At 47.7% G+C, this 27,036-nt stretch overlaps 12 protein-coding genes across 12 annotated transcripts; 8 read left to right on the forward strand and 4 right to left on the reverse strand.

Annotated features, from left to right (window-relative positions):
* Positions 1–443: 443 nt before the first annotated feature.
* N7455_001009 (uncharacterized protein) lies at positions 444–1,466 on the forward strand (the record flags this gene model as incomplete). Its single annotated transcript, XM_065603918.1, has 3 exons — positions 444–446; positions 504–975; positions 1,042–1,466. 3 exons carry the CDS (start codon positions 444–446, stop codon positions 1,464–1,466), a joined length of 900 nt encoding a protein of 299 aa, XP_065462409.1.
* Positions 1,467–1,840: 374 nt separating this feature from the next.
* On the forward strand, positions 1,841–3,284 carry N7455_001010 (TBC domain-containing protein; the record flags this gene model as incomplete). The annotated part of the gene is made up of 3 exons (XM_040951761.2): positions 1,841–2,290; positions 2,347–3,104; positions 3,161–3,284. 3 exons carry the CDS (start codon positions 1,841–1,843, stop codon positions 3,282–3,284), a joined length of 1,332 nt encoding a protein of 443 aa, XP_040817920.2.
* Positions 3,285–4,425: 1,141 nt separating this feature from the next.
* N7455_001011 (uncharacterized protein) lies at positions 4,426–5,799 on the forward strand (the record flags this gene model as incomplete). Its single annotated transcript, XM_040951253.2, has 1 exon — positions 4,426–5,799. The coding sequence occupies one exon, from the start codon at positions 4,426–4,428 to the stop codon at positions 5,797–5,799; it is 1,374 nt and encodes a 457-aa protein (XP_040818526.2).
* A 328-nt stretch (positions 5,800–6,127) lies between these two features.
* Positions 6,128–7,455, reverse strand: N7455_001012 (RNA-binding protein; the record flags this gene model as incomplete). Its single annotated transcript, XM_040951321.2, has 4 exons — positions 6,128–6,857; positions 6,921–7,113; positions 7,167–7,323; positions 7,378–7,455. 4 exons carry the CDS (start codon positions 7,453–7,455, stop codon positions 6,128–6,130), a joined length of 1,158 nt encoding a protein of 385 aa, XP_040817548.2.
* A 2,804-nt stretch (positions 7,456–10,259) lies between these two features.
* N7455_001013 (uncharacterized protein) lies at positions 10,260–10,472 on the reverse strand (the record flags this gene model as incomplete). Its single annotated transcript, XM_065603919.1, has 1 exon — positions 10,260–10,472. The coding sequence occupies one exon, from the start codon at positions 10,470–10,472 to the stop codon at positions 10,260–10,262; it is 213 nt and encodes a 70-aa protein (XP_065462410.1).
* A 1,227-nt stretch (positions 10,473–11,699) lies between these two features.
* On the forward strand, positions 11,700–12,500 carry N7455_001014 (6-phosphogluconolactonase; the record flags this gene model as incomplete). The annotated part of the gene is made up of 1 exon (XM_040951657.2): positions 11,700–12,500. The coding sequence occupies one exon, from the start codon at positions 11,700–11,702 to the stop codon at positions 12,498–12,500; it is 801 nt and encodes a 266-aa protein (XP_040818497.2).
* A 602-nt stretch (positions 12,501–13,102) lies between these two features.
* N7455_001015 (NAD(P)/FAD-dependent oxidoreductase) lies at positions 13,103–14,528 on the reverse strand (the record flags this gene model as incomplete). Its single annotated transcript, XM_040951562.2, has 3 exons — positions 13,103–13,367; positions 13,421–13,664; positions 13,721–14,528. The coding sequence occupies 3 exons, from the start codon at positions 14,526–14,528 to the stop codon at positions 13,103–13,105; spliced, it is 1,317 nt and encodes a 438-aa protein (XP_040817959.2).
* Positions 14,529–15,442: 914 nt separating this feature from the next.
* On the reverse strand, positions 15,443–15,920 carry N7455_001016 (uncharacterized protein). Its single transcript, XM_040951346.2, has 2 exons — positions 15,716–15,920; positions 15,443–15,657 (listed from the first exon to the last, which is right to left on the reverse strand). The coding sequence occupies exons 1-2, from the start codon at positions 15,845–15,847 to the stop codon at positions 15,619–15,621; spliced, it is 171 nt and encodes a 56-aa protein (XP_040817901.1). The 5' UTR covers positions 15,848–15,920; the 3' UTR covers positions 15,443–15,618.
* Positions 15,921–16,366: 446 nt separating this feature from the next.
* Positions 16,367–16,807, forward strand: rodD. The gene is made up of 2 exons (XM_040951292.2): positions 16,367–16,612; positions 16,688–16,807. The coding sequence occupies exons 1-2, from the start codon at positions 16,454–16,456 to the stop codon at positions 16,694–16,696; spliced, it is 168 nt and encodes a 55-aa protein (XP_040817677.1). The 5' UTR covers positions 16,367–16,453; the 3' UTR covers positions 16,697–16,807.
* Positions 16,808–17,913: 1,106 nt separating this feature from the next.
* On the forward strand, positions 17,914–19,185 carry N7455_001018 (uncharacterized protein; the record flags this gene model as incomplete). Its single annotated transcript, XM_040951804.2, has 1 exon — positions 17,914–19,185. The coding sequence occupies one exon, from the start codon at positions 17,914–17,916 to the stop codon at positions 19,183–19,185; it is 1,272 nt and encodes a 423-aa protein (XP_040818477.2).
* Positions 19,186–20,033: 848 nt separating this feature from the next.
* N7455_001019 (uncharacterized protein) lies at positions 20,034–21,745 on the forward strand (the record flags this gene model as incomplete). Its single annotated transcript, XM_065603920.1, has 2 exons — positions 20,034–20,081; positions 20,192–21,745. The coding sequence occupies 2 exons, from the start codon at positions 20,034–20,036 to the stop codon at positions 21,743–21,745; spliced, it is 1,602 nt and encodes a 533-aa protein (XP_065462411.1).
* A 571-nt stretch (positions 21,746–22,316) lies between these two features.
* On the forward strand, positions 22,317–25,766 carry N7455_001020 (WD repeat-containing protein; the record flags this gene model as incomplete). The annotated part of the gene is made up of 5 exons (XM_040951400.2): positions 22,317–22,474; positions 22,573–25,226; positions 25,276–25,532; positions 25,589–25,708; positions 25,758–25,766. 5 exons carry the CDS (start codon positions 22,317–22,319, stop codon positions 25,764–25,766), a joined length of 3,198 nt encoding a protein of 1,065 aa, XP_040817759.2.
* Positions 25,767–27,036: the final 1,270 nt, after the last annotated feature.

Consider the following 27,036-nt stretch of genomic DNA (forward strand, 5'->3'; position numbering starts at 1 on the left):
CTTGACTACTCTATAGGTATAACAATGTCTGAAGAAAGGTTGAATATATGACTTAGCATGCTCCAGTATTATCCATTATAGTTGGATCCTTGGAAGCCAATCGAAGGTTGATGTGACGAGTATGATTCCTTATATAGATGTATGAACGCTGCATACGAATTTATGCAAGACCTAGTCAGCCAGGGACTATTTTACTTGGATGCCATAAACAGACCCTATAGATCTTTGTAACAAGGTCAAATTATATACATTAAAATTAAGCAAGGACCATACAATATGCATACAACTGAGGATAAATTGGGTATGTTTATAGAGATAGCATAGGGCGGTGGGAAAGACGGTGGCAAAATTATGTTGCTGTGCCGGGTTTGTTTACATCGATAAGCAAGCCTTCGTCATAGGCTGTCTGCAATCCATAATTCAGCTCACACGCGATTTTCACCATGGTATGCGAGGGTTTTCAAGATGATATACCTGTTTAAGACTAATTGACAATGACCTAGGCCAACAATCCCACATTCAAACCATCGCCCTTATCCTTTGGGTCGCCGAGGGCATCCCCGTTCCGGCGCCCGTCCACCCCAAACTCCCCGCCCTCAGCTACTCGCACAGGAGGTACCCCGGGGAGCTCTCCCAGTCGGGCATATACACCTATGGTGTCGCCCAGCAAGCTCAATCAATCATATACAGTGGAGGATGGTGAATCGCGTTCTCCGAAGAGCGAGCGGCCCATTCCTCAGCCGAACTTTGGCAGAGAGCTCTCTCCTTCCCCGACGAAAGGAGCACGGTCGCCAGGAAGCTTATCCCCAATTATTGGGACAAGAACAGGTGGCTTTAACGCCCCAGCTGGTGATGCGGCTGGAAAGCTATCGGCGCAACAAGTGAGAGAGATTAGAGAAGCTTTCCAGGTTCTCGATCGGGATAACGATGGGCTCGTGGACAAAGATGATGTGATTGATGTGCTAACAACTTTGGGTAGGAAGAAACCCCATTATTTTGTTTTGAAATTGGCATGAGGAACTAATGCAAGTGTTTGAATAGGCCAAGACTCGTCCTCCCCTACGCTCTCGCGCTTTTTCCCACCGGGATCAGGCCATACTATGAACTTCCCAACCTTCTTGAATACACTTTCAGGACTTATGGCATCCATGTCACCTTCGCAGGAGCTTCTCAATGCCCTTGCCGCGTTTGATGACGATGATAACGGGCAAATCGATGCCGCCGAATTACGTGATGCTCTACTGCATACTTCCCCAGAAGACGGAGAGGAACGCTTGACTGAAAGACAGATCGATGAAGTTTTCAGTGGGTTTTTAGGACGCCCAGCATTTATTGGCCGAGGAGCGAAGTCAGGAGGGATGGGTAAGAGGGGCGAGGTTTTCCAGTATCACGACTTCGTGCGCAGCGTCACGGGTGGGGAGAATGGAAATAATGCAAAACGTGAAGGAGATCCAGCACATGTATGAACTGCTATCACGAATATGGGTTTCAATTGAGTTGGCGTTGGGGGATTGCGTCTTATAACATTTTTGGCAGTTGACAGATTCGAAGTCTGTATGTAGAAGCAAAGGTCAGACTAAACAAATCTTGTCATGAATGATCATGTACCATTAGTTATTCAATTGCCAATGGATATTTTTGGTAAAAGGAGTGAGCTACGTAAATAGTAAATAGTAAAAGTGGAACTATACGCCGGAGCCAACGCCTTCCGCATTTCATCGGCAGAAAAGCTCCAGCCACCGCGATCTGATACACCTCCACCCGCCAACTGCGTTCATATTACCCCGTTTCCTAAGGATGTCTGATCGTGGCCTTCTAATGCAGACTTGATTGCAGAAAAATGGCCAAACCTCAGCCCCCCTGGGCTCTCGGTGTCCCGGGCCCCGACACACCCGCATCGCCGCGAACCATGCGAACTCTCCGAAAGATCCAATCCCACCAAGTGCTATCGACCTCTAGCGCGCTCATTGCACAGACCCAAGCCTCTCGCCAAGCTGGCTCTAATGAAGCTGATCCCGGATCAGTAGCAACTCCTGGTGCTGCAACCCGAGCGCGCGCACATCGCCGAGCTCGATCAAATAGCGACGCGGCTTCTCGTGAAGCTGCTACAACACCACCCGCAACTCAGAGACGACCCGCGCGGAAGACGGGGTCGGGAATTGGGGTGAAACGATCGCTTTTGGAGAACTTCTTGCGCGATGGACCGCAGAGTTCAAATCCCAATGAGGGACTTCGAGAGCTCAAATACCTCGTCCTATCCAGCCGAGTAGATGCTGACGGAGATGGCATGGTGAGGGGTACCTAGCCTGTTTTGCAAGATTAATGTCTAACACTTCGAAATGATAGTCGCCATACCGGATCTATCTCTGGCTGGTCCTCCTCGACATTCCTCCTATGCCCACCGACGACTACCTTGCTCTTATCCACCGCGGCCGTTCTCCCGCTTACGCCAAAATTCGCAATGATACCTTCCGCACACTAGCCACAGACCCTCTCTTCAAACGCCGAGTCACAGAAGCAAGCTTGATTCGACTCCTCAACGCTGTGGCATGGAAACTCCACGATTCCAGACCGAAACCCCGGTCTCGACCGACGTCATCTCGGCGTCGTGAGATGGAGCTTCTAGTGAATGCACCACCCAGCATTGCAGAAGAGTCCCCCTTTGGTGGGGAGCTGGAGAAGGTCACAAATACTACTACAAGTGATTCGGCAATGTACGTCCAAGGCATGAATGTCCTGTGTGCGCCGTTCCTCTATGCTGCCCGTAGCGAGGTGGAAGCATTCGCTCTGTTCCATTACTTTGTCACACGCGAATGTCCAGGATATATCCGTGGTGCTATGGACGGAGTCCACAAGGGTCTTCGTTTAGTCGACCGATGTCTTGAGATCGTGGAGCCTAAGCTTGCAGCATATCTATTCTCCAAGGGTATGCACGCCGAGCTGTACGCATTCCCATCGGTATTGACCCTCTGCGCTTGCACCCCTCCATTGCCAGAGGTGTTGCATCTGTGGGACTTTTTATTTGCATATGGGCCACACCTAAACATTCTATGCATTGTCGCCCAACTAATCCGTATGCGTGATTTAATTTTTGAGAGTCCGAGGTAAGTCCCAGAGCGTCCTTTGGATTTTTATCCAACAAAAGCTAACTTGACTATAGCCCGAATAAAATCCTCCGCTCATTCCCTCCCCTCGATGCAAAGGAGATCATTGCTTTGACCGTTCTCCTCGTCCGTAAGATCCCTGGGGACCTTTATGCAGAGATGATTAGCCATGCAAAATAGACATGGTTTGAGCTCACTGAGAAGCTCTAACTAAAAGAGAGATAGATGTCATAGTACCTGGGTTTCATGGCGTTTTTGATATGATTGATCGCAACGATTGGGTATGGTGACTGGATGGGATATGAGACTTACATTGACGAACACCTAAGATAACACGCTTGTTTGAATGAATTGATGATTGTACACAAATATTGGCTAGTCTTTTTGAGAATGAACTTCAATTGAGATATGATTCTTCCCTTTTAGAATTCCGATTCTTTGCTCTTGTGGAACATGCAACTTCCCTGCTCGTTTGTTCAAGGGGAAAGCCCTACTTTTCTGTTCTTTTGAGACAATACAAGATTTGTTTGTCTGCCTCATAGGGCATATCTTCACGCGGAACAAAACATCAGTTTATACACTATTTCCATAGTTATTTGTCGTTTCCCAATGATCAATACAAAGCAAATAAGACATCTTCCGTTGAAAATCCAAGTTAATTCGCCATAACTAACATGCCTTTGGATTTGTCATGGACTTTGTTCAACGCTAAACCCTAATTGATTCCATGCACATGTTGTTGCTTCATCTGCAACGTGTCACTCTTTCCTACATGCCAACAATTCAGGACTTCTACGGAATTGAGACTAGCGGCATTGATGCAGTTTGACGCCTCTATCAACTATTCCACCACACAAGTTCGAGGATCCTGAAATCATGACTCGAGATTACAATTCGGACTGGCTCCCAGGCATCGTCGCCTTCATTAATCCATGCACGAACCATGAGAACATGGAAGAATACAGCGCTTAGGAATGACACTGCTCATTGCCTACAATTCTTTCTGACTCTCATCACAAAAAGCAATTGTCATGGAAAGACAGATGATTCTACAGGGGAAAGAAAAGACAAATATGGCTTCATTTCTATGTATGAAGAGATTAGACATTCTTACAATTTACTTTTGACACCTTTGTGAAAGACTCCAAAAATCCGTTATTACATGCTGTTTAGTATATTACCTTGTAGTGTATTATTCAACATCTTCTTCATCCATGCAACTGCATGACTTAGACTCCTTTATCTTCTGCATTATAAGTATGGCCCTGCCCCTGCACTTGACCATTAATTTTCCAATCCATCATTGCTCATTCGGAGAAATATGTCGACAGTTCTGGGAACATTCATCGTCCTTACCATATCCCTTCTTCTATTTGTGATATTGGGCAAGAGACAGCAAACCCATTCCACATCAAATGACCCAGCGTTATGTCGCCAAATAATTGCCGGCGCATTGAAACATGAAGATCAACCGAATATCCTCTCGCCAAACCAGGCGAAAGCAATGGCCAATAGACATCTTCCCATCGCCTTTGGAATCGATAACGCCTTTACCCGAACAGATAACGTTCATGCTAGCATGTTCGTCGAGAAAGTCAAACCTTTGATCAATCTATTGGCGAAACAGTGGCACGGCGTATCCGAGTTCGCCAGGATTACGACCAGCCACTGGGTCGAGCATGGCTTTCCCGGACAGGATCATAGCGGCGGCAGCAGTTGTCATGAAGGAAAGCAGAAGCTTGGTAGAAATAAGATCAGCGTCGACCGCAATCGAATCAACGTTGCTAGTCTAGCACAGATACTTTCATTGAAAGTAGTGATATGGCTGTTTTTCAAGAAAAAGCCTCGAACCCAGACATGTGATGAGAACCTACTGAGATTAGCACAGTCCATAAATCGAGTCTGGATATCCTCCAAACTGAAATCCGCCGAGAACGATACTCCCAGATTCGAAGACGATGTATTACTTCAGACTTCTCTCATCAATATCTTCGGAAAACACGATCTCCCGGAGGATAACCCACTAAACCTCATTCTCCCTTCCTTCGAGACAATGTGGCGAGTCGTCCTACGAGCTTTCCTGGAGATCCGGTTTGCGACTGGGAAAGAAGTACCGGCGTGGCGAGATACAATGATTGCTTTCTCTAAAAACCCCACCAAACTCCAATTCGACGCAGACCCCGCATCCCCGTCCAGCAATGAGCCCAGAATAGGTGATACAAAATGTGGTCAGAGTTCACCCAGTGCGAAACAAATAGTCCTTGAATCGCTTCGACTATACGTGCCCACGAGACACATACATCGAGCGTATCAGTGGGACCAGGGTATGGGGACATCTCATGAGATAAAATCCGCTGATATCGAGGGCTGTCATCTGAGATCTGATGTCTGGGGTTCTGATGCAGGGAGATTTAACCCGAATCGCTGGTCTAGTCTTACGCCGGTGCAGGGGGATGCGTTTATGCCTTTTGGATGTCCGCCGTTTGAATGTCCTGCTAAGCCGACTTTTGGACCGAGGATGATTGGGGTTTTGGTTGGGGCGTTGTTGACGGCTTTCGAGGATAAGGAGCAAGCAAGGGCTTGGACTTTGGATTGTGAGGATGCGAATGTGTTGGAGCACCTTGCGTCTGGGAAGAAGTTGTGTCCGCATAGGAATGCTTATACGGATTTGTATCTAGTGCGGTCTATGGAATAGGGAAGAATGAATAGAGATATCTAGGAAATTTATTTGGAATACAAGTATATTTTAGGGTGTAAGTAGCGCAAGGGGGGGATCTGAGAGGTTGGACACTCATGGGGCTGTCTATGCAGTCTAAGAATAGACATTATAATGAAGAGAGAACCTCTTGCTAGAGGATTCATAGCTAGATAATCCAAACGCATAGGAAGCAGAATAAGTTACATCGAACAAGACCAAGAAAAACCACTATTAAAAGCCAATAAAAAAGGCAAAGCACAAGTAGAACATATGTATGTTTCAATATCAACCACCACCCACCTCGAATAATACATGAAACATTCTATCACGTCGGCGCAGACGTGGACAAGATCTCACTCGACCTATTCAACCCAGACCCATCTATCACCAACGGCTTGCAATTATCAACAGCATGAGCCCCAGCAGTCATCTCATCCGCCCACGACTGACACGTGTCCCCATTATCCGGCACCGATCCCGCGGTGTCTGAGCCAACACAACCCCCATCAAAGCTAACAGCCCGTGCAAGATGCGAGCCACGATCAACCTTAACTCTAATCCGCGACCCCATGAAACTGAGATTATTGAACATGGTCACGGCGCACTGTGCCTCGTCCGCTGTTTGCATTTTGATCAACCCGCGAAGCTGGCCGTTGCCATCGACCGAGTCCGTGGTGACTATGCTGCATTTCTGGACAGTGCCGGCTGTCTGTAGAAGGGTTTTTAGATCGGCGCATGTAGTAGTCGCGTTCAAGTTCTCGATTGTGATGGCTTGTCGGTCTGGATAGAAAGATGGAGAGTTTGGGTTTGTGCCTGTGGCGTGAGGGGGGTAGTGTTGGTAGTTCTGTGGTGGAGACATCTGGTAGCCTGGCATCATGTTCCAATGAGGCTCGTACATTGCGCCGTTCATTACTGGGGATGGGGGGTAGCATTGCATTGGTGGTGCGTGTGGATCTGGCATCATTGGCATGAAGCCTTGGTGTGGCATTGGTATCGGTACCATCATGACGCCGTACTCTGGGTATGGAAATGGTGGAGTTGGGGGATTGGAAGATCTGGGTTGAGGGGGGTTAGCTTGGTTCATTCATATTTCATACTTGGGAATGTGGTAAACTCACTCTGGAGAAACGGGTGACGGGGGCATTGCCATGTTTCCATGTACTAATGGAGGTGTGGAGTGGCCAGAGATGTAGCCTGTTGGCATTATTGCTGGACTTCTGGTAGGTCCGGCAATGGGCTTGGTTGGCGTACTGGTTCGCGAGAGTGTGACGACCAGACTCTGGCCGTCCCATCCGCTGGTGGAAAGGCGATCTATGGCGATGTTAGGACAGGGCATTGGGGATTTCTGGGATATGAATACATACGGTACGTTCGCCAGGCCTCGTCTTCATTTTTGACGATGATTTGGCCGAGTCCGGTGGGGAATCCATGGCTATCATCGTATACTACTGCTTGGCGAATATGCAGTGCGGTTTGCCGCACGAGATCTTTGAGTTCCTGCCAGCGGCAATGAGGTGGAATCTGGAATTCTTATTAGTCTTTGAACACATTTGAAATACTCCATATCAAACTCACGCCTTGAAGGAATACGACAAACTCATCATCCGACCTGCGCGATCTGGGACGACCTTTATCACGACCGGGGAGAGGCATAGCTGTAGATATCTCGAAACGATACACCCCGGTAATTTAGTGCCGAAAGCGCACTAGCTCAGACGTATGGATTTAAATGGAGGGATAGATGTCGATGTTTGCAAGTATCCCGATGCGTCGGCGTTGCGAAATAGTCGGGGCTCGACTTTTCTGACTAGGTGTTCGGTTGAATCTAGAACTTGGATAATTATACTCTCTGTCAGAGGTCTCTGTTAGCTCAGGGTATATAAATATGGTGACACCTTTGCATTCCCACTCTTCTTGGGTTGAGACGACTACAACGACATCACCGAGCATCAAGGTGGAATTATAATTCTTGGGAAACGAAATCGCACAAGCATACCTTTGTTTTTCCCTGTGGGATAAATGCAAGTCAACGAATTGGTCTGACCGACAAACTGCAGAGAAAAGAGATAAACCCCTCCACGAGCTGAACGAAGGTCGAGCGGATTATAAAGCGTTGGCAGCAAAAAGAAAATTTGAGGATGCGTGGAGGTTTCACAAGAATAGTTTATGATGATATATGATATAGTCAATTAATTTCTTAGGGCTAGTAATAATCTACGATAGTCTTGTTCATGGCTTGCAAAGTAGAACTCACAGGGACCCAGAATACTGCACAATCTGGACGAATGGCGATGGCAGAGGATGAGCAGTAGCCAGTCAGATCAGAGAATAAGCAGTTCCCTTTCTCCTTCAGGCTGAGATATGTCATTTTTATTATGAGCTCAGCTCTGCCAAATATTAGAATGCAATAGAGTGGTTCTGCCGTCCCACCTCCCCCGGGTATAGTTCCACTTAAGGACACTGTATCGTTCTAATCTGTAATATGTCCTCTCCCCCCCTTCTTTGCTATTAATATTTAACGGATATTCTCCATCTAGTATCGGGCATACCCGTGCACAGAGGCAAATCACTTGGGAAAACCGGGCTTACCTGACTTAATAGTATGCGTTACACCGCTAGATCCGGATCGGACATGCAGAGGACATGCAGAGTGGGCCTGTATTCATCACATTGGTTTCTGTGTCTATTGTCAGATCGAAACCCTTGAAAAAAAAAAAGCAAAAAAAAGTAAAAGAATGGACAGAAATGAAAGTAATGAAAGAGAAAAAGAAATTATTTTAAGAAAAGGATCTACGATCCGAGCGGGTCAGATCATGAGCAGTCATATCTTGCAGTTATTGATATTTTATCCTTTTCTTTTTTGGATCAATTACATCGACTATTGATTTCTATACGTATTTTGCCTCTCAAGTACCTGCAGATACCTTTGGAGAGATAGGATTATGATAATTATCGAAGTAAATAAGGGTAACTTTGAACCTCCAGCTCGAATCCATCGAAATTCTTATGTGCACAGGCATGTATCGATAGTCACACTGCAGGTCCCAGCAAGTCAGAGCCAGGTATGTGGAATACTATGTAGTTAACATCCTACCTCTATCGCACAGATCTACACGGAGTACTCCGTGTCCTTGGGATATGCAAACCCCCAAGTGTCTTACAGGTCTTCATAGATCTTCATCTGTGTTCCCTTCCTTTAATCAGGGCCAGTCTAAGGGGAGGGACCAATAACTACAAGAAACATGCCACAGGGCATGTGTGACTGTTGAAAATATATCAAGACAAGACAAATGACCACACAGCTACTCACATTCCAAGCATGTGGGATTTACATGGGGGTGAGACGAAGCTGTATGACGATACGTGACCAAAGCACTGGGCTCTCCAGGGGAGATCACAGGGCCAATCTGCATATCTACCACTTTGACTGGCGAATTGGAGCGGAAAGTCTGTTTTGAAGGTTCGGTTCGCATGTCAATCATTAATCATAAAAGTATCCTTCTCATCCACGGGGATTTGAATTCCCCGGGTGCCAAATGCGGATGTTGAGGTTTATTCATGTGACAGATGATTCGCAGGTGCACTAAATATATAGTTACTAGATGTAGGCAAAGGATCATGTTTACATGTTATATTTCAAACTATGAAATGAAGTGTTCTGATTCAATGTATGAAAATGTGAAATTAGACAATGTGGCTTGAAAGAGATAATGAGATGGGAACCCAGTGGGCGATCGCTGAAGAGCAAGAGAAACAAAGACACGAGACCAGCTCCAAGTAGTCGAATAACAATGATGCAAAATGCATAGAAAGGGAAAATGTAAACAGCACTGCCGCTTAAGAAAGTTGTTGAACTTGCAAGAGAACCCGGGTCGGCAAATCGAGGCGCAAGAATCCAGCACGCAACAACATATAATGTACTCCGTATGTTGTATATGATCAATGCCGACCGAGTGGAATGGGCCAATTGCGATGACCTCCCAAGCACACCTCGGTCCGAAATTCCGTGGTTCTTGCACCGAGAGCCACTGATCTCCTGACTGCCATCCCGGGTGTCTCGGACACCCTAGAAAATCCAGTTGACCGAAGTCAACTTGTATAATCCTCCATAAACCTCGGTATTCTTAAATCGCGATCAATGAAAAGCAGGCTGTGCCAGCACAGCCTACAAAATCTCACAGGAACTTTCGAACCGGGGTGTCCGAGGCGAAGTCGGAAAACGAAGGAAAGTATCGAAGAGACGGGATAGAATGGTATCCCATTTGGAAAGGAAGTCGCATCTACCCTTGCGACGGCGGGATGATTTTTTCTTGGTTTGAAAGACGGTTTTTCGTGATGTTGATCCGGTCAACCACTCACTAGACTCCCCAGACCCTCCGGTTTATTGTGGTTTTGGTTTTGGTTTTGACTTTTGTTTATTGTTTATCGTGATTCGTACTCCGTATATTGTGTTCGATTCACCCCCCGAAGCCGACTTTGGTTGCGCAACGGCTGCAGTAATAGGAGTTCATGCCGAATTGAACGACGCTGCGGCCTGATTGGCCTAGGCTGAGAGATTGTTGGCAGCGGGAGCATCGGACGATGTCGAGAGTTTGTGGAGAAGTAGCCTCAGATGGACGAGCAACGCCGCCGGTCTGAGGTTCAGGGGTGATTTGTACTGGAGAGCTCATTTTTGGATTTCGAGGATTATCGAGGATTTGAAAAGGGGGGGGGGGGAATCGCATGTTTTTGAGTTGAACCCGGTTAGGCGGTTGAGCCCCGTGATTTCTCGGTTTACCCCAGTTTTTTTCCAAGTGATGATGATTTGACTCGATAATCGGGAAAAAAGGAGCGAAAAGGGACAAAAAGGGATACAGAATATGAAACAGGGAAAATAATTGTTTTCCCTATCCCATTCTATCCTGTTCCTACGGAGTAATCCGTATTTCCCCCCTCCCCCCCCCCCCCCTTCTCTTGCCGATCATCTCTGCGGGATACATATGGGCTTACATATGGGCTGCTTTCCAAGGTTTTATGCGCTCATTCCAATAACGTTGCTACCTAAACCCATCGGACATCGCCATTCTCTTGGCCTTCTTTTCTTTTCTCTCTATCTAAATGGAATGTGGAGAGTTTCAAGTATATCCTGGATCATTGACCCGAAAAATGAGGATATAGGAGGCAATATCTTGATTACCAAATTAATTATCCCCACTTGATACTTGATCTAAAACAAAACTAAGTCAGAAAGGGGAAATACTATTTTGAGAGTCACTTATGTACATTTACGTAGGTGGGCGCCTTGGGCTTTGCGCCAACAACCCAATATTGAGATAATATAGTATTTTCCATCTTTAAAAGCTGATATTTTACAGATTTACAGATTTATAGATTTACATATTTATGTTTGAGGTTAGATTATGCAAATTAATGACGAAGATCCCGTCATTTCCTTATCTCCCGTCCTCCAGGGCTTGTCCACGGGTTGGAACGATGCGTACATTGTACATATTTGTACATTCCAACCTTGGCTTGGAACCATTCGAGTCATGTAACCCGGTTTAGGCCATGAAACCAGAGAGAAAGTCGAATAAGGTGTGGCAAACCTGCCTAGGTGGGAAGGAAGGCGGATATCCGGATGAACTCATTGGACGATCCTTGGAAGTCATCCTTGGAATCATCCCACTTTGGCAAAATCCATCCCACGTAGACCCGTGGACATTAGATTCGCTAGCGACGTCATATGCCATCTCATCCTCAATTCTCATTTCTTCTTCCTAACTTACTACATTGTAATCTGATCCATCTCCAAGCCTAGGCCAAGCCCCCAAAAAAAGCGTTTAGATCTATCTCGGCCCTTGCCCCGCCGAAAACGAAATATCTCCTGCCCCTCATTCTTGTCCCACCCACATATCACCATGGCCACCGGACACCCCAACCTGCACAGCTTTGCCAGCTCCGATGAGCTAGCCGCCCAATTGCGAGGCTACGTCCTCCGCAGTCAGACCTCCGCGCTTGCCCGACACGGCACCTTCCGCCTCGCCGTCTCCGGCGGCTCCCTGCCTACCGTTCTGGCCAAAGCCCTCCTCGCCACCAGCAATGGCTCCCTGGAAGACACCCCCCAATTCTCCAAGTGGCACATCTTCTTCGCCGACGAGCGTGCCGTACCGCTCGACCACGAGGATAGCAACTACCGTCTGCTGAACGACGAGCTCGTCTCCAAGATCCCCGCGGAGCTCGGCACACCGGTCATCCACCCCATCGACAAGGACCACATTAAGGATGAAGATCCCCAGGAACTCGCTGATCTCTACCAAGAGGATCTGATGCGCGAGTTTGCCGCCAAGGACAGTGTCAAGGTGCCCGCCTTTGATCTTATCCTCCTCGGCTGCGGTCCCGATGGCCACACCTGCTCGCTCTTCCCTGGTCATGCCTTGCTCCGCGAGAAGGATGCTTGGGTTGCTGCTGAGACCAACTCTCCCAAGCCTCCCCCTAAGCGCATCACCCTTACCCTGCCTGTTGTTACCCACGCTTTCAACATTGCCTTTGTCGCCACGGGCGCTGGCAAGAAGGATATCCTTAAGCAGATCTTTGATCTTGAGGAGGGCTCCAGTCTTCCTTCGGCGCTGGTTAACCAGGGTGCTGGTGATAAGGTGACCTGGTTCACTGATCACCCCGCAGTGGATGGTGTTTCATTCCCTCGTCGTGGGAGTCTTTGAAGTGTGAGGTTTGCCAGATGGGATTTGAGATGTATGGATGTGGGGGTGGCTTCCTTTCCTAGTTTGCAACTGCCTTGTGTGACATTGAATGAACTAGCTCTGTTGAAAAGTGACGTTCTGCTTTGATCTGTTGTTAGGATAGGTAGACCAAACCTAGTATAGAATTCATATTTGTTCCATCATTTTTGCCCATGTGTACAAGTAGCCAAGCTCTGTTGAAAACGTATTTCAACCTTGGGAAGTTCTATTGTTTGTTACTGTCATTGTTCCTATTAGTGTTCTTTTAGATCTTTCTAGTTGGAATAGTACAAACAATCGCCTCAAACAAGTCTAGAGACAACATGCATGAGTAACGGACAGCTCTAGGGGACATTGCTGGATGTCAGAGCCGGCAGCCGCACTTGTGCTAAGTCCACTTACACTCCCTCCCCTCCCTCCCGCCGGGAGCAGATAGAAGGCTATACAGAATTCGGAGGGAACAAAGAAGCATCAGCTTTAACTTTGGGTATATATAATGCCAAACAGCATTACAATATATGAAATTATTTGGAACATCAGTTCAAACCACATTATATCATATCAAGCACATCAAAATGTTTCCTTTACAACTTCGCTGCAGGTTCCAATAAATGCTTCATCTCGGAGTTCGGGTACTCCACGTTCTCAGACGAGTCAGGTCGCTGTCGATCCCATGCCCACTTCTCGATCAACTCAGGCGCCAATTCTCCCTCAAGCATCTGTGTGATGTACTTTCCAAGTACAGGGAAGAACTTGTATCCATGGAACGAACCACAAGTGGCGATGTATAATCCTCTGGAGGCGGAGTGAGGTGAAATGATAAAGTCAGAGGTAGTAGTGAAAGCGTCCCTTTAGAGTGTTAAAAATAAATCAATCGGTTTGTTGTCAGTGGAAGAACTAACCAGCAAATGCGGTGTTTCGTCATCTCCCATGTTGCACTTTCGGGCCCATACCACAGATTCCTGGCCTCTACAATATCCTGCTTGAGAGGTCCTGGAACCTTCCATTGGTTGTAGTCATGAGTGGGTGGAGGAGAAGAGATGTAATGTCCAGGGAGGACTTCTCGAGTGTTTGTGAAAATCTTAGATCCCCACCACTTGAGCTCGCGGTCTTTAGTTGGGGGGAGGGTGCCAATGAAGGGTTTTCCTGGGGAATTATTAGTGGTAATTCATGTAAATACAAATATACCCGGAAAAGCGTACCTTCATCAGCCGTGTAACCCTGGAAGCCAACAGGCATATCTTTGAACTTTTTGTATTGCTCCTCATTGAGTTGTGCCATTCCAGTCGTAATACCAGCTGCAAGAATTCGCTCTCCGGCTCGTAGTCCAGGATTGCCACTCTTCGCAGCACTCCACTCTAGCAATGTCGGTGTGAACGCACCCGCAGCGACGACAACATGCGTGGCGGACAATATCTCTCCAGACCGTGTCTTGACACCTGTGCAAGAGCCACGACCATCGAATTCAAGATTAGTAACAGAGGCAGTGACATATGAGACGCCCAATTCCAAACACCGTTTGGTCACTGCTCGAAGAGCATCTCCAGCAGCAGCCCAGCCACTAGCCCTATTCACAAGAACCTCCTTGACACCAGTGTAGTCGGCATTATCAAAGATTCCTCCATAAAGCTTTCTGGCTTCAGCAACAGGGAGAGCAATGATATCATCATTCCGACCAAGGTCCTTGTGGTTTGTGATGACATTTTGCGCGTAGTCGCTACGACAGTTCCAGTAAACGCCAGTCTGGTGAAAGTGTGGCTGCCAAAGGGGGTCGTTTTTGAAAATATCTTGGGCTTCAAGAGCAAGTCTACAATAGACCTTGTCGTCGTAATCGGCGCGAACAACCTTGTTCCAGTCCCATGATGCTGCCACGCGCGACTCGGCATCATATGCATCTCGATCGACTAGAGTTATCGACGCATTGGGATACTTCTGGATGAGGTGGTAGGCGGTTGATACGCCAAAGACACCCGCACCAATGATAAGGTATGAGGGGTTGTTTGAGGTCATTTTGAAATTGTAACTTGTTTTTTATTATCTCTCTCTAATAATCCCAAGGCTACACTTGGTATTTATCTATGGATTGAGAGTCGTTGCGATTCTAATGGACGGTCCGTATGTATCGGGCGGGGGTTCCGATTGAGCCGATCACATGAAGTCTAATGTCCTGGATTCAGACACTTTGACTGTTAATTTGATTGATTGGATAGAAATGCGGTCGAATAGCCGATTATGCCAAGTAATTATTGAGATAAGGTCGGCCAACAAGAGGGGGTGTAGTGTTTCGATATCGGTTCACGGTCCGTCCACGGTCCGTATCTCGGAGGTCCGGTTTCGGGTCTGCCATGGACTTTAACTAGTTAGTTATGTGCGAGCCTACATTGTACATTGATAAAATATGTGGACGATGAACGGATACATTATTTTCGTGGGGTTAATTCTCCTACGAAGTAGCCATTAGTTAGTATACTACAATTTGCTGTCATATTGTCTTATCTTGGTAGCAAGAGACCATAAAAGCAGTCGATCCATATCCAATCCTTATCAGACTATTTTAAAAGTCTCTATTGTGCCCTATATATAGATACAGAAGTTCCAAAGCAGTGAATGTACATATGCCAAGGACTTAAGTTTGGTATGAGCTATCGCTTTCCCCCCTACATATTTCAGGCTCATCCACACAGCCCAGCGTCAGCCCAGCGTCGATCTCCCGTTTCTATCCGGCCCATGCAACCCCGGATTTTCCTTACGTACATACCAGCTCAACTTAATCGCCTCCTTGATGTAGGCAACCATGAATGTAAACTGGAGTTCTTAGATGGAGGCAAAAACGAGAAATGTGAATTGGACATGGAGCATTTCAGACAAGCTAGATTATGGTGATGCTCATCATTTGACCGCTAGATACAACAAACGACCTAACCGGTCAAATAACCAACAAATATAAAACAACACAACCAATCATAGTCTCTTCGCCGCATCCGTGTCCATAAAGAAAGCTCAATTGGTCAATACATAATCAGGCTGAGACCTGTGGACCCCCGGGGCCGTTTTGGCTGTCAACCTTGTATTGGCCTCTTTCTGTGTCATCGTGATGTTCCTAGCTGTTCTTGCATTTCTCCAGGCAACCCTGGTCACTCTATTATAATTGGTCGTATTAGCCGGAAATCCAAGCAATGAAAGTTAAATTAACTTACTCCACCATCAATCTTGCAAAGCGTGAAGCAGTTGTTGGACCGTGAAGAAAGCGCCGCTCCTGCGTCGGCTTCAATTGGTGAGGCAAATGCCAGACCAATGACAGTTGCAAGGGCCAGAATAGAGAAACGCATTTCCAAGGTGTTTGTGGGATATGTAGTTAAGTTTCTGGTGGGAATTGATGTTTGAGGAATTGATAGAGTGATGATTGTTTCTTAAGCTACATGGAAGGTGAATTGCCTGCCTTTTATAGTATCTCTTCAACTACATACCATCTGATATCAGCTGTTCAATTCATCCCCCTTCGCAGCTGTGGGGTCCCCACGCCTCGTGCAGGCTTATGTGCATGGTCTCCATCATGTAGGGATAACCCTCACGAATGCTCACTCGTATTCCAAGAATGCCAAGATCGATCTACACGGAGATTATGCTGTTTAAGTAAAGACCTGCAAGTTGGGTGGGCTGATTCTTTTCAGCTTCAAGGCATTACGGTGTCAACTGATCTGATCCTGCAATGTAACCCCAAAAGGCGAACCAGTCAGGCACAGTTTGGCATATTGAGCGTCCAGTCCTAAGGATCTGCAATTCATATGAGGTAAGTGAATCAAGATAGCGCCGGCTCTATATAAAGCCCAATGCCCACGCGGGTTATGGAAACTCATTTCTCAGCAGTCTTCAGCATTATCTCCTCAGATCCGGCAAACAATTTCGAGCAATCTTTATAAATCCATTCCTCAGACATGAAGCTGTTTATCGTCTTGTTTGCACTGGCTGCCTACGCAATGGCCGAAGCCGCTCCAAACCTTGAAGCGAGAGCTGGGTGCTCCCAGAAGGGACAATCCTGCAACGGCGGCACATTCCTGTGCTGCCCCGGACAAGGAAGCTGCAGTGGAGGCCTAGTAAGTCGGCCGCTGCTTTTCTTCTGAAAACAGATGTGACCAAACATGATAGCAAATGGCTAACATGAGATATAGTGCAAATAAGTTGTCACCATCTACTGAGGGAGTGCAGAGGTCGCCTTAGTGCTACAAGGTCCAACATATGAGAGGGTCGGGGCTGTCCCTTTGGTCAAATTTGGGTTACTCCAGGCATTGTGTTGCCGCTTTGATGAAAATGTCTATATGCAATAAAAGCCAACAGCTCAATGAAGGTTTATTGTGCTTTGCTAGCCTAAGTCTTTACTCAATATATCCAGCTCCATTTGGCAATTTGGTCATCGTACCAGGACTCAATTCATTCCAAATTCGATATTAGCGGAGCCTAGAGCCTATTAATAGTAGATTAGAATAGTCGGCCGGTCTCGGTTCTTAATGGCATTATCTAGTTGACTCATAGCAATACCCGCACCCAGCCTGGGGCCATTTCCACCTGGACGACGTGAACTATACCAAAGAGAGACGTCGGTTTTGATGTCATCAAAACTTTCCACGTATAATGTTGGAGGGGTATAACGTTTGTAAGTACGACAGACAATGACGATAAATACAGACTACGCTATTGATCTGGTCTATTGTTGTGACCTATGAACACGTATCTCGCGGGCCAGCTCGCCGTATGTGAGTGACCCATTTGCCGACATCACGCAGCTCTGCGCTAGAGTAAATATTCATTAGAAAAGTAACTTCATTCTGATAAACGGCGGGGCAGACCAACTATTCAATAAACTTCTAAGCAGTGTTCCAGGCCTACAAGTTGAATATAAACATTCCTGGTAATCCAACTCTTCATGCATATTTTGATGTACTAGATCTCCTAGGTGAAAGAATCACTGTACAACTGACACCGTGATACCTTCTGAAAGCAGTTCGCTATAGATCGTTCTATACTCGATGTTTTCATGTAGTATATTTACTAAGTAGATCTTCTCATCAAACAAGATAATACATATCAAACCCACTAGGACCATGCAAAAGCCAGAGCAAACATCTAGACATTAAGTGAGTCCGAGTCTTCAGTCCTCAAATCTAAAAAGAACAAATTTTCTGGCGGCGGACTCAACGCGCGCCATTTGAATCGAGATCTAGTCCATTATCCGAACTTCACCATCACCACTAACGCTCCATCGGCATCACCCACCCTCAATCAATTTTGCTGTTTTAAAAGCTTCACTGAGTAAGTATTATATCCAAAAAGCATTTTTCATCATTAACAAAAGACAGCAAGATGGTGTCGTGTTGCGCGAGACGTCCGTCCTAGGACTATGAGACCGGACCGCGAGCCCGCGAGTTCGACCAACCCTAACCGCTTTAACGTCAATTCAAACGGTGGCATCAACGATATACTAGTAGCCATTGACTTCGTCGACTTGCAGTTCGATACTGGTGCAATTGATTCTGCTGCGAAAGTCGATTTGATCAATCTGAACAAGGTCACTCGCGGTCCGATAATCAATCCCGACGACCTATGGGATCCTCCTTTCGACAGTGTTGCTGATAGCATCGACCTCATCGAATTCTCTTCCGACAATGGGGCTGCCAGTCCGATGACTGACCTCGACTCCATCGAAATTTCTTCGGACAAAGGCAAACAGGCCGCCGATCTGGCAACTGACGTCGACTCCATCGACGTGAACTCGAAGAACGGTTCCCCTACCGCGGACAACAACTCAAATGGCCGCGAAACGAGCTCCTCCACGGACTTGATCGATCTGTGGCCTGATGACGGTGGTGCTCATGCTCGCTATAAGAAAGTGATCGGGATGAGACCAACTATCGATCTCATTAACTTGTGGTCCGATACCAACATCCTTCCAGTCAACATGGACCTCGTTGATTTCACCATGCACAGCGGAATCATGGGCCATACCTATTCCGACATTGAGCCCAGCATGAGCAGCATGGGAAGCATTGAGTCCTTTGATCCAAACGTGGATAACGGACGCATTGGCTTGTACAGATGGCGAATGAACTCCTGGTCCGAACACACTCATTCAGGATACCGATCCATCAACCCAGTTGAGTCTTTCCCAGACTCTGAAGTCGGAAGTGCAACTTCCAGTCCCCTGGATACGGTGTACACCACCAAATCGAGTGAGGGACCTGAGGGCCAAAGTGTGGCTTCTTTTCCGCTCGTTTATATGTCCAGCCCAGAAGCTAAAGTTGGAAGTGCAACTTCCAGTTCCCTGGATACCGCGTACGCCGCCAAGTCAAGCTCGGGACCTGAGGCTTCTGTTCCCTTGCTTTCCATGTCCACCTCAGAATCCAAAGATGGAAGTGTGACGTCTAGTCCCCTGGACACCGTGTACACCACCAAGTCAAACTCGGGGCCTGGGGCCGGAAGCGGGCCTTCTATTCCTTCCGTTGGCATGTCCAACGCAGAAGCCGAAGGCGGAAGTGTGACTGCCAGCCCCCTGGATACCGTGTACACCGACTCGGGGCTTGGAGCTGAAATTGGGGTTTCTGATTCCTCGGATACCGTGGAGGCTGCGGGGTGGGGAGAGGACTTCAACAGTGTGGCCCCCGATACTGTGTAAGTAACATGTCCCGAATGCGTTCTATGGAAATGAGGCCCGGTCAGACAGCTACTGACACGGCCGCCATGATTTCCGCTGCTTTGATCTGTACTAACACCTTCTGTGCTATATTAGGAACTCCTGGTCCTCCGCATTCGCCGAAGGATTGATCGCCAGACTGGAGGCACTGCAGCGGGGATAGTTCCCCTTAGGATAGGAATTGATTTCTTTTCGAATAACATGAATGTTAGCTGCCGTTAGTAGCCCCTAAAAAGTCACATATGATAGTAAGATAGTAAGATAGTGAGAGTGATCAGGGTGAGATTTGATGGGAAAGTGACGGGAAAATGACGGTTGGCTCAAGGTCGATAGAGGCTGCCTACGAGGGGCATACTCGTCGACGGGGAAATATGGGGTTTGTGCAATTTGGATTTTCGAAACGTCCAAACAATATCTACATAGTATGATTATTTGATTTTCCTCAAACTATTTCCCATATGGTACAAAGTAATAATAAGCCCCGAAATGGTGCAGATATATAACCTCTCTGTGATGTGGTGGTTATGTGGTTTCTGAAAATCAATTTTCTTTTGTTCATTTTTTTTTTATATGCATACACATGTGTATTGAATGATCTTTTTAATGATTTAGTTAATTTTACATGCATTTGTACATATGTATGAAGTACTGTAAATGATCGGAAAAGAGAGCTATACCTAAGAACCAAAGTGTGGGTAATCAGTGAAGATCGCACACCTACATGGGTAGCTTCCCGACTTCTCCGTTAACCACAAAGCGCCTATTTCTTGAATTTCTTGAAACCCTTGGAATGCATCATGCCCATTCCCATCTGATGACATTGTACGATCATGCCCATCCCAACACGTTCGGCTTCGCTACGCGACCCCCGTAAACAAGTCAGTCCCCCGTTTGTTTATCTGTTAAGCTCCCCACAGCTATCGCATCCCTCACTGTGCCACCATTGCCATGCCAACAACGACATATGGCACCATGCTAATTACTACAGACTTCAAATATAGCACGACCCGCCACGAAACCCTCCCCTCCACTACCTACCACGGCCAGCCTGAACAAGGACTCTACCCGAGAAACGAATAACAAGACCCGCTCGCCATCAAATCCCTCGCCGGTCGAGGGTGTGCTTCTGAAAGACAATGGAGTCACTGCCCGAGGAAGGACCCTACTCCCCCAGCGCAGTAATATTTCCCAAGATAATGGCCGTGCAACGGGATACGGGCGCATTCAGCTATCGAGCAGCAAGCCGAAACCACGCGTGGACCCGTCACCAACTAGACAGCGAGAGATATCGCCGGCTAAAAAGCAAACACAGTCGGACTCTACAGCAGTGAAGACCGGGGTAGCACCCAGCCGTCGTCAAAGTATCATGCGACCTGGTGGGTTGAAGATGCCTTCAGCGAAGATTACAATCCCTCCGTCAAAGAGCTCAGCGCCATCATTCGCGCCGCCCTCACCCCGCAAACCGCCAGGAAGACGATCCCCAGTCCAACCTTCTACGATCAGAAGGCCCCCTTCGCCCAAGAAAACAGAGATGCTACCCCCACCACGCCCCACACGATCCCTCTCTTTAAGGCAGCCTGTCAGTGCCAGCAAGGGACCGCCCGCGGCAGCCAAAGTCCACATGCGGCACAGGAGTCAATTGGTACAGAATAATGCAAGACAAGTCGAGACAACCCCACCAATCGGCCAACGTGCACGAACACTCTCAAACTACCAACGGCCGCCGTCTCCTAAAAAAATTTCCAAACCTCCAACGCCTACCCCTGGAGCCGAACCTCAGCCTGGGAATATTCTGATCTCTTCATCTTGGCCGGATATCGCAGCACTACAAACAGAACTTCTTCAGCTCAGTCTTTTCCATTCCAACTCACTGCAAAGCCATGCTGAATGGAAGTCTGATTCCGAGACACGTTTACGCAAAAAGTACGACAGTGTCGCCAGCCAATATCGCTTGGTACTGGCGGACGAAACGCAGCGGCAGTGTCGCTTGAATGCGCAGGCCCTAGGGCTTTGGCTTTCCAATTGTCGTGAACATCACGGCCCACATGATTTCTCCGAGCAGATTCAAATTTTATCGCAGGTTCTCCAAGATGTCTCGGACATGATTGCTGGTAGCCGGGGTGCACAGTATTCTCAAGCTGTGAAGACATTCGAAGACTGGCTTAACCAAGCGGAGCTTATTCGTCATAACCGTGGACCAGGGTGCCTTGATGTCGGCACCTTTATTGACCCTCTTGGGCGAAGCTGGAAAGAATCATTACGTACTTTAAATGTGAGACTTGAACTCTGTGCGCGCCAATTGCAAGTCCTTGATATCCTGGGCTTCGGGGAAGTGGAGCGTCTAGAACAGTCTGCTCTTGCCAGAGTGGCCAAGAATCTGGCTGAATTGATACAACTCATGACACAGGAGATCCGTGCGATGCAAACATTGGAAACAGAAATGGTGCGTTCAGAAAGAGATTTTGTCGGTCTTCTTGCGACACAGCTGGCAGGCTCTAGAAGGGAAGCAAGAGCTCCCCGGGTCGGGGCATGGAGAAGCTAGTCTTCGGTTTATATCTCTTTGTTTGAGCGCATGAATACCCATAGCTAGTTTTCAACCACCTGTATAGATATGTGCATATTATGTAGAAATGAAAAAGAAATGAAAATAATACGAAGAGCGTGAATGGATATGAGGGTTATGAGTGATAGTACTTCGCCTCAAGTACCTTGCAGCCAGCCATAGCTTGCGTGGTACCTAATCTGCGGTAACTTGATGAGTCAGCCAGCGTCATCAGGGCTCCAGGGCTCAACCTCTCCCGGGATGATCTAGATCTTGCAGTATCGCGAACCCACTCATTTTCCCCTCATACCTACTTTATTCATGTCTTTCTCACTCCATTGTCACTTTCTACACCATACAGATATCTGATGATCTATCTTAAAAGAGGTGATGTAACCTTGGAAAAGTTATCTCTCAGTTATCTTCTTGACGTCATCCATGGTAGCTTCCGTTTTGACAGCTAAAGTCACCCGCAAAGAGACGGTATCCACTTGCTCAGTACCTTTCGAGATGGTCGCCGATCGTACCTAGCAAAGAATTTCAGCCTTCTCGCCCATCTGATCTAGTGATCATGAAAAACTCGCTCTACGATCGCCTTTGGCGCCGGGAATGCGGGGAACAGATGCGGTATGCTGGGCTTCGGGGAATTTACGGATCCAAGGAATGGGTCAATGATCTCGACATTGTGAATGAGCTCGGTGGGCATACTGGATGTGTCAATGCCCTCAGGTATGTTTTTAGCTTTTACCCAGGCCGAAGCATCTAGTTTGATCGACTGGCCAACACTTCCGCCATTTCCGCTGCTTATCATGCTAACGGTTTCGCAGTTGGTCGAGGTCAGGGCGTCTTTTGGCGTCAGGCTCTGATGATAGACACCTCAATATCTACTCCTACCAACCCGACTCCTCCGATGCTCCATTCGCGCTCAACACCACCGTCTTCACCGGCCACAAAGCCAACATCTTCTCCGTCAAGTTTATGCCACACTCGAATGATGGGACTCTGGTTACATGTGCCGGCGACTCGCAGGTTCGCGTCTTTGATATCGAATACTCAACTGGGAGCAGAAACGATGCTGCCACCTCCGCATTTGCAGCCTCCACTCGCAGCCGACGCTTCAATGAGTTCTTCAGTGGCACGCGGTATCTGAGTGACGGCAATACCAACGCTAGATTGTATCGAAGCCACGTCGATAGCGTGAAGCGCATCGTCACTGAATCTTCCCCGTTCCTCTTCCTCACTTGCTCGGAGGATGGTGACGTCCGCCAGTGGGATCTGCGGCTACCATCTAGTGCATACCCTCCTCCACGGGGTGGCCAGGGCTTCATGGCATACCGACAAGGATTGGAAAATGATGACCCCAGTGTTCCACCACCTCTAATCTCCTATAGGCCATACCGCCTGGACCTCAATACCATCTCCTGTTCACCAAGTCAGCCGCATTATATTGCCTTGGGTGGTGCGCACCTCCACTGCTTTTTGCATGACAGGCGGATGCTTGGACAGAACACCTCCGCTGCTAGGGGCAGGGCTACATCAAGCGCTGCCAGCCTTAACGATGATGAGGAGATGAGCAAGGCGACGCGATGCGTGCGAAGATTCGCACCGAGCGGCAAGCACCAGGCGAAATATGCTGATGATGGACACATAACTGCTTGTAAAATCAGTGATGCGAACCCCAATGAGATGGTTGTTAGCTGGTCTGGCGATCACATCTACAGTTTTGATTTAATCCGCAGCCCAGATGCCCGAGAGACGCAGGCGGGCAATAAATCGATTCTCAAGGGCAAGGACGGACGGCCTCGCCGCAGTTCACGGAGCCGGAAGCGCAAGAAGCCCGCAACACCTTCATCGCAGGAAAGTGGTGGCCGACATCAATCCCATCGTCGCTCAGCAGAGCCAGATACTTTTAGGATCCAATATGAGAATGGCGAAGCAGAAAATGTTCCATTCCCCCCATACTTGGATAATGTCCTAAGCACCGACCCCGAGCGTTTGCTCGAGCAGGCTCGGTATTCTGTGCTGAATGATGCCCAACGATTGAGCATGCAGATCGCAAAAGGGTTAGTAAACCTTCGAAAGGCCCTGTTTTCAGAACCTACAGTTCGGGAAGCCGCAGGGTCTGACGATGTGGGACCCGAATCGTACTCGAGATGTTTTTCATCTGCCTTAGAAATTGCATCTACATTGCTCCCGCAAATGGGCGATGTCATGCGTGAATGGAGCTATCCCATGAACCCATCACAGGAGACTGTCAATTTCCAACAATCACTTCGTCGCAATCGCCAGTCGTCATGGAGATTTGTCCAAGCTGCTGGCACACTTGCTCATGCGTTAGCAGATCAAACACAGGTTCCGGAAGAATCAAGCTTCCTGATGATCAAGCCTGCACCGGGCGAAGATGACCCCATTGACCCAGCAGCGCAGTTTGGCTACGAATTCCTCCGAGCAATTCTTCTCTGGTTGCAGGGCGGCAGGCAGCGTCTTTTAGAGGGGTTTCAACGCCGCAATTCCCCTCGACGATTACATAGCCGATTCCCAATCCCAGATGAATCCGAAGAGGATGCCATCGAAACCATCCTAGTGCCCTATATTATGGAATTGGCGCGTGACACTCCAATCGTGAATGTGGATGCTTCCAGATTTGAGCATGATAGTACGCGAATGCTGTTCCCAACCCAACGAGCTGCCGTGACCGCATTCGGGAATGCTGTCAGATTGCCCTTGGAAGATCTTGGGGACTCAGCTGCTCGGTTCGACAGGCGCCGTGTTTCTAATCCTACCTCGCAAATCCGCTCTCTTGACCGTGCCTCTGCGAAGAGGTTCTGGATTTTGCGAGTAGGCAGAGGAATCTTGATGGAGACAGGTAGCGAAGTAAATTACAGATTTGTCAACAATGCTTTCGGCGGACTTCACACCATAATGGACGAGTCTGAGAGTGAATCAGATGAAGAGAGAGTCCAGGATGATATCGATCCCGATGTGGAGGAAGAACGAGTCCAACACATTGAACCCGTCAGGGCTGGTGGTTCCCTTTCCAGGCAGAATGATCCTCGACCTGAAAGCTCCCAAGGCAATGCAAATTCTTCGAACAATAGCGACATTGATACAGGCGAGGATGGGAGCGATGGCAGCCAGGCAGAGGAGTCAACTGACGATGAAGATCTTGATGGCTGGCCCACGGATTCATCTTCGGATGAAGATAGCGATGGGTTTGGTTCCCGTGGCACTATGGCTCAGAGATATGCCATTCGGAAGGCGCGACGTAATATTGAAAGTCATGCTCCGTGTGTACCTCATATGCGAAGTTATCGCGGCCATTGCAACGTCAAGACCGTCAAAGACGTCAACTATTTTGGACTGGACGATGAATACGTGGTCAGCGGCTGTGATTCTGGTCATATATTCATCTGGGACCGCAAGACGTCCAAACTGGTCAACATCTTAGAAGGTGATAGTGAAGTTGTCAATGTTGTTCAAGGTAATTTTCTTCTCTGACTAGAAAGACTAAAGTTAACATCGTGTTTTAGGCCACCCCTATGAACCAATGATTGCCGCTTCAGGAATCGATAACACCATCAAAATCTTTTCACCAGACCGGCACGCTCAAGATGATGCCCGTAATGGTGTGAACATCCTCGACCCCGACAATCCATCCAACAAGGTTGGACAAAACATCTCCAGGATCGGTGGTCTCGAGAGTCGGAAGCGAGTCCATGAGAGCTACCGCATTATGAGCCAAAATGATGTTGAGCGTCGTGGTGGCATCAGCGACGCACACATTACTGTAAATTACCTGCCCATTATCTTTATCTAGACGTCTTTGCTGACTTGTAAATAAAGCGGAGTATGCTCGAACGCCTGGCTGCTAACCTGACGGGTGAAGGCGGCCTTGGGGTTGGAATTGATGATCTTGCTGGTGATGGTGAACATCGGACTGTTGTCATCGATGATAATTGCTCGGTATGTCTGGAGTTCTGGTTTTGTGGAAATGATACTAATCATTCAATAGGTGATGTAATGGATTTGAAGCAGAACTCCGAATGTCTGCATTGCACAGTGTGAAAAAAAAAAAACATCAGTCTCCCATAAACTCATACATTTATTGTTACAGCATCGCATTGCAGTCTCTAATAAAGGCGTTCTTTTGATTCATTCATTCATTAGTTCAAGGTTGTACCTGCCCTTCCTATATATTTACTAAGTACCTTCCCTTCCTTATAAAGTCAAACAAAGCCCTAAGACTTACCATCACCCCCGACAACCACAAACCGCCAGCGTTCTTTGTATAAACGTTGCACATATCCCCTCTCGGCGCTACTGAAGCCAAATCTTCTCTTTTTCCAATATACCTCATAGTAGGAAACCTTCTACCCGCAAAACACGAGAAACTCTCGTATTCGGTGTAGACTGGGGATGAGACCCCAGAAGAGCCCCTCGTGACTGCAAAATGGCGGTTGTGTTAGAGGTCGCTATTCTGGAAACAGAACCGAGATTGCACCGAGACATGGGTTTGTGGCGTGACATCGCGAAGGCGAAATGCACAAATGGCCATCACCATCAAGGCAAATTGGACGCGACCAACAATCATTGTGGATAAATGGAAGTGGAATACAATACATGTGTCTCCGTCGTCAACGCGCGTCTTGCGTCCTCAGCAGTGGGTTGTGGGTGCAACTTCGCATATTTCTGTCACTCAAAGAGAAACCCACACCCCCTACTCCAGAAATCGCTGCACCAGAGACTGATCGAGTTTATTTTCGCTGCCTTGGAAGAATTTGGCGAGGAAGAAATTTGAGAAGGAAAAGGAACCGATCTATATCAGAACCACTTGTTGTGCCCAAGCGGCAAAGAAACCTGCTGGGGCGCGGATTCTACGCCGAGACACCAAGGGATAGATGACGGTTCGAACAGGTTGATGAGGCAGCCTTTACAAAAGACCTCAAACGTCTACCCAGGGATACTGTGAGCACCGCTCATGTCTTGTTCCATTCCAACCACAACACATAGCCTCCCGACTTGTTCACATTCACCGTAACCTGCATCCAACACTCGTCGCAATCGACGAGGCAACGATGATCAGGAAGACTGGTTTGCTTTCGGTGCTGTGTTATTTGTCTCTAGTCGCCTCTGGTTCGTTCGGTGACTCAAAGCAACTAGGGCCAATGATCACATCAATCGTGAATGACGAATCAGACTGCATGAAAGACCGTGCTTTTCTTGGTCTGGCTTGAGGGTCAAAGGGGCCAGAGGATGACTGAGGCTTCTTCTGCGTGTTCTGTGATGTCACC

The sequence above is a fragment of the Penicillium solitum genome (genome assembly GCF_028829755.1).
Source record: "Penicillium solitum strain IBT 25940 chromosome Unknown utg000001l_segment0_segment0, whole genome shotgun sequence".
Taxonomy (NCBI): Eukaryota; Fungi; Ascomycota; class Eurotiomycetes; order Eurotiales; family Aspergillaceae; genus Penicillium; species Penicillium solitum.